Genomic DNA, 13,099 nt, shown 5'->3' on the forward strand with positions numbered 1-13,099 from the left:
TCATGGTCAGTTATATCAGCAGAGAATGAAGAAGGCATTCGACAAGAAGGTCAAGCCTCGCGTATTCCGAGAAGGTGACCTTGTGCTCAAGAAAGTTTTGTCTTTCGCGCCCGATTCCAGGGGCAAGTGGACTCCAAACTACGAGGGTCCATATGTTGTTAAGAGAGCCTTTTCAGGCGGAGCTTTGATGCTTACAACAATGGATGGGGAGGATTTCACTCGTCCTGTGAATTCAGATGCAGTTAAGAGATACTTTGCCTAGAAAAAAAGTATATGCAAATGAAAAAACGAATGAAAAAAAACAGAATAGCTCGCTAAGTTGAAAACCCGAAAGGGCGGCTTAGGCAAAAATGAGCGTCTCGGTGGAGAACCCGCAAGGGTAATCCAGGCAAAAATTAGAGACTTGAAAAAAGGAGAATATTTGCATCCCGCTAGATTGAGTACCTCACCCTGGGGCAATCTAGGCAAAAATTAGGGATTTGGCAAGTAACTGCATCCTGACAAGACTTTCTGTCCATCAGTCGTCATTTCGTCAGAGGATTCTCGATTCGTCGTCAACTGAAGCTTCGGATACATCGAGATTCAAATTGGTAGAGAAAGGATCATTATGTTCAATGTAGCCCTCTTCCAATATATATCACTGATTTCAAATTTGTACAGATCTATGGAGTCTTGCCATTTGCAGGCTACCATTCTATCAAATCAATTTGAGCTTTTTATCCAATTTATTTGCACTCTTATTTGTTTCAATTCAACAAATGTTTTGCATGTTTTAAATTGATAAAATGTCATTGTTTTAAACAAATCAAATTTTTCAAAATTTTTTGTTTTAAACAAAGTGAACATTCACAAGATTGAAAGGATACTCAAGAATATCTCAGTGCTCTCCCGAGGGTGGCATGATTTCCAACAGGTAAGACATTCGTTCATATTCCTGGTTTGGTGGTATCTTCTTTCTCCAGACCTTTGTTGAGGTTGTTCCTCAGAAAGAGTTGTTGTTGGGGCTGTTCCCCAGTACAGTCGCAAGTGATTTGTTGTTGAAGACTTCGTTTTCTCCGGCAGCAGTTTTCCCAGCATGGGTGTTTTCTTGTGAAGTTTCGGCGGTTGATGGTTTGTCATCTTGGTGCCCCGTCACTTTCTCTAGTGGGTTGTACGCCCCAGACTTTATTTGTCTCCTCAGCGCAGTCAGGAGTATAACTGATTGATTGATATTACCCTCTGAGTCGCGAGTAGAGCTGTTATTAACATCCCCACCAGGGTCGCGAGTAGAGATGTTATTGATATTCCCATCGGAGTCACGAGTATAACCGTTGTTGATACTCCCCCCAGAGTTGCAAGCAGAGTTTGTTATCACTCTTCTCCCCATGCAGTGTGCCAGCAGGATTTGTCTGTTTCCTCAGCACGATCGCTTTCCTTTTGAAGATTTGGTAAGTCAGCGGTTTGATACCCGGTACTTTACCTTTTCCCCGGCGAAGTCGTCCGCGGATTTGTTGCTATCTCTCCATCAGAGTTGTTCTCTTCAGCAGAGCAGGATTTATTTTCCTACTCAGTGGTTGTTTGGGTTGATATCCCAGTGTTTCAACCATCTTGTCCTCAGCATAGTCTGCAGAACGTTTGTTGTGGCAGTTTTGCCTGTTGAATACTCCTTCAATCCCCAATATGGTCGGATGATGGATCTAGCATCCAGAGAACGGATTAATTTCCTGATTGTTTGTGATCCCCAGTAGAGTGGCTTATGTTGCAGAATCTACTTGTTGTGATCAGTTTGCTGTGTATTCTCCCCAAGTGGAGTGGTTCGTTGCAGAATCTACTTGTTTGATCTGTCCTCCCTCAGTGGCTTGTTCCCAAGAGAGTAGCCGACAGTTTTCCCCAGTAGAGTTGCTTATGCAGTTACACTCTATTTGGATGATATCATTCTCCCTCAGTGGGTTGTCCCCCAGTGGAGTTGTGTGGAGTTGCTTCTACAGCGGTTCGTGCTTATGCACCCTTTTTTGTTTCTCAGTTGACACTGGGATCCCCTGCAGATATACTTTGGGACTCCTCTTGTTCCCCTACAGATTCGTCTTGGTGGTTGTTTTGCCCGTTGTGACTTTCTGTACCCTGATTGGGTTGTTTCCTGATATCTCCGATCCTCTGCTTCTTCAGCAGTACCCGCAGATCTTTGCTTTACAGCATGAAGATCTCCGCAGATTGGCTCTCCAGCTGGTTTTTTCCCCTGGAAGTATGATACCGGACGTTTGTTCCTGAACCTGTTTGTGTTAGAATTGTCTGTTTTGTCAGCATTCATCAAACATAAATCACGCATATTCATGCATATTCATAAACATTCAGATATTCATGTCGCATTTCTTGCCATATATCTTTTGTTTGTCGTGTCTCCTGCTTTTGGGTGATATGGATCTCTTTACAGATCTCCCCGAGCAGATGTCGGGTGTTATAAAATCTCTCCATATAGAGTCAACCCCATAAGCAGAAAATGTTGCCTTTCCTTCTGCAGTTCCCCACCAAGATATATCCTCGTGGATGACGGTTTCTTCCGTTTCCTCCCAGCACATATATTGGGATGGATTTTCCTATTTGAGTTACATCCTCATTAGGACGTGTCTTGATTCAGTCCGTCTTTTCGGATCATTCCCGAATTGGCTATTCGTCAGATATCTTGTGCTTCCCAGTGGGTTGTTCCCCAGCGGAATGTTTTTGGGCCTCTACCCTCATAACTGGTAGTTATAAGTCCTACTTTTCCTGGCTTTCTTGACAGAATTTGTGGTTATACACCATTTTATTCTCCAGCCAGAGTTTTGGTTTTCTACCCTCATACCTAACAGTCGGTAGTTGTAAATCCTATTTTCCTGCTTTTCAGCAGTTTGTGGTTTGTTATAAACCCTATTTTGGTTTCCCGTGCGGATTTGTGATTTGTTCTATCCCCACGCGGAGTTTTTGGTCTTCTACCCCGTATTCGGTAGATGTAAACCCTATTTTTGTGGTTATCTTCATCTAGTCCTTGATGTTGATTTTCCTTTGCTTGTATAAGTTGCTCAGATCAGCGCCTATACCCCTAGCAAGTCTTTTGTGGATAATTGCCGTATGCTAGCAATTTTATCCCCAGTGGGTCCTTTCACCGTATGCTAGTGATTTGTTCCCCGGATCATTGACTGTTTATCAATGTATCCCCAGCTAGTCCCTGTCGATAATTGCCGGATGCTTGCAAATTATCCTCAGCAGATCGCCTTTCATTTACCCTTTTGTTGGTAATGTCTGTTGCCCCTTTTGATTGGTCATCTTTATATGCCTGGTTTGGTACCCCGATGCCTTTCTTTTCGGTTGATTTATCCTTTATTAACCCAGTAACCGGTTGTGGATAATCTTCCATGCGAGTATATTATTCACGGTCTGCCGGTAATGAATAATATATCTCATGCACTCTTCAGTCGAAGCCTTTTGTGTTTCCCCAGTCGAGTAAGATTCGTTATTTCCCTTTGCGGAGTCGAATATTCTTTGTTGTTGGATAATTGCCGGATGCTTGCAATTTATCCCTTTGAGTTGTCTTTCGTTTACCCGGATGCTTGGTATCGATTGTCTCTCTGTTATGGATAGTCACCTATTATATACCCAGTAACCGGTATCTCTGGTGTCTTTTCCTTTCGAGTATATTATTCACGGTCTGCCGGTAATGAATAATATGTCTCATGCGCTCTTTAGTTGGAATCCTTTGTTGATTTTCCCCAACTGAGCAAGATTCGTATTCTTTGTAGAATCGAATAGCCATCCTTTAACCAGTTTGTGTTCTGGATGATGAGTGTTTTGGAAGTGAAATCCAATTCACGTTTTCGGTAGATCACCTATTATATACCCAGTAACCGGTATCTCTGGTGTTTCTTACCATGCGGGTTTATTATCTACGTTCTGACGGTAATAGATAATATATCTCATGCGAGTTTATTATTCACTGTCTGCCGGTAATGAATAGTATATCTCATGCACTCTTTGGGTTTGTGTCCCCAGTTGAGTAAGATTCGTTTTCCCGTTGTGGATTCGAATGTCCATCCTGTAAGTCGATTTGCTTTTTCAAGCCCTCCTTTCGGATGATGAGTGTTTTGGAACACACACCAATTCACGCTTTTTTGTCCATCCTTAAACAAGTTTGCTTTCGCTCTCTTCAGGATGATGAGTGTCTTGGAACACACACCAATTCACGCTTTTTTGTCCATCCTTTAAACAAGTCTGCTGTTCTAGCTTTCTTCAGGGTGATGAGTGTTTTGGAACACACACCAATTCACGTTTTTTGTCCATCCTTAAACAAGTCTGCTGTTCTAGCTTTCTTCAGGGTGATGAGTGTTTTGGAACACACACCAATTCACGCTTTTTTGTCCATCCTTTAAACAAGTCTGCTGTTCTAGCTTTCTTTCGGATGATGAGTGTTTTGGAACACACACCAATTCACGTTTTTTGTCCATCCTTAAACAAGTTTGCTTTCGCTCTCTTCAGGATGATGAGTGTCTTGGAACACACACCAATTCACGTCTTTGGTCGGTCACCTGTTACATACCTACAACCCGGTATCTTTGGTGTTCCTTCCTGTTTTTTGTTACTCTTATACAGGTAACATCTCATTTCTTTGTTGCTTCCTCAGTGAAGTTTTCCTGTTGCTTCTCCCCCAGGAGTCAGCTTGTGTCTTTCCAATGGATTTATTCTCCTTTGGAATTCTCTTTGTCCCCAGTGTGAGTCCTTCACTCCCCAGTGAGTTCTCCAGTCTGTTTTCTGTTTTTCCCCTAATCAGAGTCGTGTCTTGTTCACGCTGTGTCAGTGTTGTTTATCCCCAACTAGAGTCTTGTCAGAGTCTCTGTTCCTGGTGAGTGTACTACTCCGATGGATCGTCTTTTCTTCTGTGTGAATCATATTCCCCACAGAGTTTGTGTCTTTTGCATGCATACATTTGCATCATGAGGTCTCTTAGGGACCAAAATTTGTCTCATTACTGTTATTTAAGCCCATTCTACCGCGTCGAGATGAAGATTTCTAAACTTCACTTCTCCGGCTAGAATGACCTTAAATAGGGGCATCTGTAAGACCCCAATTTTGGCCCTAAGATCCCTCATGGCCCATATCATATCATATCATGGCCTCAAGGATCATTGCATGCCCTGGTTTCCCTCCTAGTGGGTAGATTGCCTTGTGGGTTGGTTCTTGATCACCAAGCATGCTTTGCATTTGTATATCTTTGCTTTTCATATGTTTATCATTCAAAAAGTACAAAAATATTGTCAGTTTAACCTTGTTGCTTGCAGTTGAAGCAATCATCAGCAATTAGGTCAAAGACAGTCAACAGTCAGTCAAAGCAGTGGATGGTGGCCATTCTTGAAGAATTTGGGCACCATGATCCATAATCAAAAGTTCATACAACTTGGGACATCATTTGAAGTCAAGGTCTCAAGGAATTAGGGTTTGGAATTCATCAGAAGTGGTTCAGTCATCCAAAACCCTAGAAAAGTCAAACTTGGTCAACTGTGGATTTAATCAATGTTTTGATGGATAGAATTGATTTGAAGAAGTTCATTCATGCTCATATAAGCCTCATCTATCATGTCAAACCTCATCATGGAAGAAAATCAAGTCAATCAGAAAATTTCCCAAAATAGAAAGTGGACCTGTAATTTCAACTGCCAAAAATGGAAACTTCTTGATCCTCAACTTACATCATGATACAAGCTTCAAATGAATTTTTGCCCAACATGAAAGTTGAAGATCTTGTTCTCCCATTTTCAAAAAGTCCAAGAACTCTCAAATCCCATGTTTGGTTGTCAAGATATGATCAATTCAATTTCAGAAATTTGTGAACTTCAAAGAGCCATATCTCTCAAACCATAAGGCCAAATTTGGTGGGGTTTTTTCCTACAAACCACATTTTTCCTCCTCTTTCCAAAAATATAAATTTCATTCACCAAAACCTTACCAATCAAAATGGCATTTTTGGACCTATTTCATTTAAAAATCAAGTTTGACCAACCATTGACTTTTTGATTTATTGACTTTTTCTCCATTTGGCCAATTGGGATTTGTTTCATATCATATTTGAAACTTGCTCCAAGCTTAAATTCATGCCCATTCCATCACCATACCACAATTTTGGACCAAAGTTGCATAACTTGGTATTTTTGCAAATGGTTTGAAAAGAGTAAAACAAGTACAGCAATTCAAGAGCAGACCACAAACAGCATTTGTATAGGTCTGTTTACAGCCTGTTTAGGGCCCAGTTCGTGCAGCCATACACCCTCCATATGCAATGTTCATAATTAGTAAATTTGGCAAATGGCTTCATATAAGCAAATCAAGGACAGCAATCCATAAGCATATGTCAAACAGCATTTGCAAATGTCATTGGCAGCTGGTTTCAGGCCCAATTCGGGTACAGCTTTGCACCTCCATGTTCATTTGTACACAATTAGCAAAATAGCAAATGGTTCATTTTGAGTTAAACCAACTTATCATTTGGATTAGCAGTGCTAAACAGAAATATAAAAGCTCTTTTTCAGCTCATTCCAACCCTAGAAACAGCAGCCACACGACAGAAAAAACCTGGATACTCTCATTCTCCATTTTTGCATTTTTCATTTTTCTGCTTAAACATTCAAATACTCGAGCAACCTTTGGCTCTTGCTTCACTTGGACAACATTTGGAACTCTCTTGAACCATCAATCATCATCTGCACAGCCCCTTCCTTGTTCTGTTTTCAAAGAGCATAACAATGGTGAAATGAGATTTGAAGAGTTCCAAGCATCATTGAGCTGGATTACTTCAAGATTCCATCATTCCATAGCATTGTAAGCACCTGTTTCAAGCTGCATCCTTCAAACAGCTGCTGCATCTCGATTTTCTTCACAACCAAGTAAGTTTTCGACCATCATCATGAATTTGAATGTTAAGTTCCAAATGGTTTTTGAAAAGTTTGGAAATGTGGATTGAAATGGTGTGAGAGTATTCAACATGGAAAGTATAAATGGATATGAGCATGTTGTGAAAAGTTATGGAAGTGTGGTTAACTTTGGTCAAAATTGACCAAAAAATCAACTATTAACCAAAGTCAACCCTAGTCAAATTTGTCATTTTTTTGTAATTTTTGTATTAGTAATATATGCAGGAAGGAAATGGATTATTGAATGAAAATGATTCATTTAATCAATGCAACATGTTTTTTATTTCAAAACTTGATTTTTCCTCCAAAGACATGTTTGAAACACCTTCAATCAATGCATTATGGAATTGAACCAATGGACTAGGATGAGAGCTATGCAATTTGAATTGATGTATTAAGAAACATGAAGCCATGAACTAGGAATGCATCAATTCTAAACAAGAATGGCATGATGCAAAGATGCAAAGCATAGTGACCCAATAACCTTTATTCATGAATTAGGGTTTCAGTCAACCACAAGATCAATAGATAACCCATGCTATCCACAAATGTCAAGCATACCTGATTAAGGTACTTCAAGCAAATCAGAGGATCATAAGCCAAACTATATGGATAAAGATGATCAGGAAATCAACCAAAAACCACCAGTGATATAGACCAAGAAAGCTAGGATTGCAAGCCATATGATTCAAGCAATAATGCTCTTCAAGCCAACCAAGACAACTGACTTGGGAAATTAGGGTTTCACAACCACTCAAGGCAAAATTAACACCCAAAGTCAAGAACTAGGGTTTGAATGCCTAATGAGTATTATGATGAATGTTAGGATGTGGTCTCCTTGAATCCATGTCCCCCAGATTAAGAAATTAGGATTTTTCCCCAATGATGTCACAAATCTCAAGCAAAACTAAGTTTTTGTTATCCATAAGCTTTGAATTTATGATGGTTATGAGAAGGTATTGATATGAATGCATGATGCACATGAATGAGATAAGGATGAATACAGATGAATCTCAAGTCATAGGTCGGATAAAAATGAAAAGGGGATGACAAATTTTGGGATATGACACACCTTGATTAGGCTCAACAATAGTAGTCGGCTCACATACTATTGGCACTGTTGTTTTAGTATGTTAAAGATGTTAGCTTAAAATCAAATATGTGTTCGATGAAAGTCTCACTTGCATAATATCACTTAAATCCAAAAGAATTATTTATATTTCGAGAAATAGTATGCGAAGTAGGGAGTTTTGTCTGAATCATGTTTGATTTTAAACTAACATCTTTAAAATTATGCAATATTCGAAATAATCTCTCTTGTTTTTCATCTAAGATTTAGATTATTCTTTTAATAGATAATAGACTCAATTGATTTTCTTGTATACACGCCAGCTCAATTTTGTTAAAACAATATTCGTATCAAGGACAATTTTATAAATTTTAATTTAGAAAATAATTGATGTGAAATATTAATATTAAAATAGAATTTTATGAATTTTAATTTATAAAATAATTTATGTGAAATATTTATCTAAATACAAATTTTGTACTCCCACCGATTATTATTATAATTACAAAATTCTTTTTAAATTCATTTAATAATCGGTATATCCAATCTAAATAGAAATAAGATATAATAATTATGCAAAGAATTAAAAAAATCTTTACTTAGTGATAAGAAATGGAGTATCTTTACCTCCTATCTTTTTAAGTGGACTATTTTTTTTTCTTTCTTTTTTTAGTATAGGATCCAATTAATTTGAAGTACACAATTCAAATAGATGAATGTAACCAAAAAAATTCTAATAAATGAAAGTTTATGTGAGTTCGTTCAATTCATCCGGACTACATAATTATTATTAAATTAAAATATATAAGTACTTTTTATTTTATTTCTATTTAAATGTTTTTTATTTAGAATAAGATAATACCAATAACCAAACAAGTTATATTTTCATCAAATAAATAATAAATAGCATCCAAAAAAAACTAATATTAGGGGAGGAAAAACCATTGAATTTTAACTATCCTTACATTGTACATAGACAATTCGTCCCATTTATGGAGAATTTCATGGAAAAAAAAAACTTTATTGAAAGATATTAGATATTGAGAAAATTTTGACTTTTATTTTAATATTTTATAAAATAATGAAAACTAATAATGCTGATGAATTGATATTATAAAAAAATTTATACTAACTGTGCATAATAATTAATTTAAAATAAAATTTAATATTTTAAACTCAGATTCATTCTTCAGCATTACTAAACTCACTCATACTTAACCACCCACAAACTTAACCTGTGTACAATTTCTGTATAGAATTGAGAAGAAAATTGGTTATTATGGCTATTGCACTGAAATCATGTTGCTTCTTGCAATTGAAGAAAGCTGAAACCGGTTTCAATAATCTCAGTTTATCCTCCAACAATGTTTCGATAATCTCAGCTAAAAGATACACTTCGGTTTCTGCTACTGCTAACAGGACTATTGAAGCAGTTAGCATCTCTGAAACATTCAACAAGCTGAAGAACCAAGGAAAAGTGAGTGTTTATTTATTATTTATCATTTGCATGTTTATAATGGATTAGTAACTATTCTATGAGTACGAAGCACCAACATAAACATCAAAAATGATACCATAGTGTCGCGTATCAGACACCAGACACGTAAAAATATGTCTGTGTTACAGAGATTAATAATGTCTTGAAATGATTATTTTCTAAGAAGTGTATTTGTGTGAAGGTGGCGTTAATCCCATACATCACAGCTGGTGATCCTGATCTTTCAACCACAGCAGAAGCATTGAAAGTTCTTGATGCATCTGGATCTGACATTATTGAACTCGGTGTTCCATACTCTGATCCTTTAGCAGATGGTCCTGTTATCCAGGTTTGTTTGTTTTATTTTTTCTTCTAGACATATTAATTACGGTGTTACATTTGATATTATTGTTAATATTTACCACTGTCTGTCTGATTGATTCTCAAACCGATATGTCTTTCTGACTTCAGGCTGCTTCTACGAGATCTTTAGCGAGAGGAACCGATTTTGATTCGATTATTTCTATGTTGAAGGAGGTACTACACCTTGTTTGCCAGGATATTATATTTTGTGTGCATTGTTCTCTAGTTAAAATTAAACTAATTTTTGAATGGTTGATTTTTCAGGTTGTTCCAGAATTATCTACTCCAATTGCGTTGTTTACTTATTACAATCCGATTCTGAAACGCGGTACTGACCGATTTATGTCCATTGTAAAAGACACTGGTGTTCATGGTGAGATTCAATTGAAATATGAATACTATTTCATTTTTCATGATGAGAGTCATTGTTCTCAAGTGATGATGTTGTTTTGTTTTTGATATGTTATGCAGGACTTGTAGTCCCTGATGTTCCTCTGGAGGAGACAGAAACTTTAAGGAAAGAAGCTAAGAAGAATGGAATTGAACTGGTTTGTTAGCTATTGATGAAATTTTCTTCTGTTTTTGTTTCTGGATTTCGAACGAATGATGGTTATGATTTTGGTACATTTGATTCTTTGATGTCATGAAGGTGCTCCTCACAACGCCTACCACTCCCACAAACAGAATGAAGGCCATTGTTGATGGTGCAGAAGGATTTGTCTATCTGGTAAGAGCATCTGTCAATTATGCTAAATTCAGTTATTCTTCTCTATGTTGAGAGTGATAACAATTTTTGTGAAATGGGAAACAATCAAAATTATGCAGGTGAGTTCTTTGGGGGTCACGGGAACTCGAGCATCAATTAGTGGTAAAGTTCAGGCTCTTCTGAAGGAAATTAAAGAGGTATATCTCTTTACGGTTCATTTTATAAAATTTGCTACGGAGTTACTCCCGGTCAGTAATGAGATTGAAGTCGTCAGATGAAAAATATTCATCTGAAGACTATAAATCTCGTGACAATAGATTGGAGTAACTAAATTTGATTAAAAAGATTGAATAGTCACTCTAGTGATATTTTTTGAAATGCAGGCAACACCTAAGGCTGTGGCAGTTGGGTTCGGGATATCAACAGCCGAGCAAGTGAAGCAGGTATTAGTAACTGTAGATCTTATTGTTGATGCATTAGAGATATTTAATGAAATGATGTTTTGATTGAATAATTTTTGTTTCAGGTAGCGGGGTGGGGTGCTGATGGTGTGATTGTTGGAAGTGCTATGGTGAAGTTGCTTGGTGAGGCCAAAACTCCTCAAGAGGGATTGAAAGAATTGGAAATTTTCACCCTCTCCTTAAGATCAGCACTTGATTGAAATTATGTCTGGAAGATCAAAGACTTCTAGTACTTGTTGTCTTAATAAAGATTGTACCACAGTGATGTAATAGGGTCAAGTTTTGGTTCATTTTCAATTATGACTGGATTTTTCATTACTGAAATAAATGTTGTATGATGATTTACTACCTTTCTGATGAGCTGTTGCCAATTGGTTCCTATTTTCATTTCATATACTTAATAGTATTGCTGCTTGTTGTTTTATGATTGTCTGTATCTTGAAGAAAATAAAGTTTGGTTTTTTTTAGATTAAAATAAAAAGAAAAGAATATAAAGGGCCAATTTATTTTATTTTTTTCTTAAATGATTTTCATAGTGTAATATATTTTAAAGTAAAAAAAAAATTATAAAGAAATTTTTTATAAAAAAAAGTTTTAAAATAAAAATTTGGTTTAAATAATTATTTTAGATATTTTATCATTTTATGAAGAAATAAATTGTATATTAAATTTTTAAAAAATCACTTAATTTTAAATCTATTTCAAATAGATTTTTATAAAAAATATTTTTGAAATATAACTTTTTGAAAAAATTATGATTTTAAGTGTATTTTGATCTTCAATAATGTCGTTTTATGTTATACTATATTAAAATTAATCTTTTAATTTATAAAAAAAAAAAAACTTATAATAATTTGTAAAATCCATTTTTAAAAAAAAAACTATTTTTATAAAGTTAAAATAAACGGGTCCAAAAGGTCTCAGAAAAAATCTAACCCAATAAAAAACAGAGTACAATTGAAATTGAAAGGTAACACAAGCCAGGCAGAAGAGGTAAATAAAACAAACCTAGATCTAAATACCTACTGTAGCAAACATAGACGCACTTCAACTACAATTTAACAAACTCTGTATGGGAGTGAAGTTAAACTAAAAAAAATAGTTTATGAACAAATGAGCACCAAATCTTGATCTTTGAGAATAGCCTATAAACCTGCCAATACGGAAACAAGTCCAAACACGACTTTTTTTTTTTTCGCAATGTCCTAATTTTGAAAAATTATTTTCAATATATCCCATTTTGAAAATTAAATTTCAGAATGTCCTACTATATTCCTTTGTCACGTCCACTGAAAGGACGAGTTGTTGAAGGACGAAAATTGGTTGGACGAATACTACCATGAATTTTTCTCCATGCATGAACTCGGCCAATGGATGGCCGAGTGAATGAAGTGTTATTTTTTTTGTTTTTTAAATTAATTTAATAAATTTAAAGAATTAATATTGTTTTTAAATAATATAGTTATTACCAATGACTTTCATTGACCAAGTATGCATGTATTAATTTTCTATAAATAGCAGGACTTGTAGAAATGTAATTCAGATCACACATCAAATTATTTTTGTAAGAATGTCATTTTGGGGTCTTGTATTTTATGGACAAGGTGAAAAAGTCTGTGTTTGTCTCGATCTGCAATGGAATTTCATAACACTGATTGCAGTCATCCACACTGGCTTTCGACAATTGGACGGGCGTCGTATGAAGGTGAGAAAAATAGAGTATCGTTGTCTATACATAATGTTGACTGATGCAAGCCCAGATGGTACGTACATGTATTACCTGGATCGTATAGAAAATGATGAAGATGTTCCGTGTATGTTTTCAACACATAGTGGTGAAGTTAACAAAGGAGTTGAAGGTCCACTTGTGTTGGTTGTTGTTGTTGATTAGTTAGTTAATAACCACTAAGGATTTAAGTTGTTGTGATTGTACTTTATAACCAGAAGCCTTTGATTATCAAATGTATTCCATAATGTTTGTTTCCAAAAGACATTATTAATACACAAGGGTTGATATATAATATGTGCATAATAGTTGATAATAAAAAAAAACATAATCATCTAGAGGGTCCTGCAACATTTGGACATTTCCTACGCATGTGTCCTATTTCA

At 36.0% G+C, this 13,099-nt stretch overlaps 1 protein-coding gene across 1 annotated transcript; it reads left to right on the forward strand.

The window, feature by feature from the left end:
* Positions 1 to 9,170: 9,170 nt before the first annotated feature.
* LOC127126107 (tryptophan synthase alpha chain) lies at positions 9,171 to 11,344 on the forward strand. The gene is made up of 9 exons (XM_051054962.1): positions 9,171 to 9,457; positions 9,660 to 9,806; positions 9,929 to 9,994; positions 10,085 to 10,193; positions 10,292 to 10,368; positions 10,470 to 10,547; positions 10,646 to 10,723; positions 10,910 to 10,969; positions 11,053 to 11,344. Exons 1-9 carry the CDS (start codon positions 9,260 to 9,262, stop codon positions 11,185 to 11,187), a joined length of 948 nt encoding a protein of 315 aa, XP_050910919.1. The 5' UTR covers positions 9,171 to 9,259; the 3' UTR covers positions 11,188 to 11,344.
* The last annotated feature ends 1,755 nt before the right edge of the window (positions 11,345 to 13,099 follow it).

The sequence above is a fragment of the Lathyrus oleraceus genome, chromosome 3 (genome assembly GCF_024323335.1).
Source record: "Lathyrus oleraceus cultivar Zhongwan6 chromosome 3, CAAS_Psat_ZW6_1.0, whole genome shotgun sequence".
Lineage (NCBI taxonomy): Eukaryota > Viridiplantae > Streptophyta > Magnoliopsida > Fabales > Fabaceae > Lathyrus > Lathyrus oleraceus.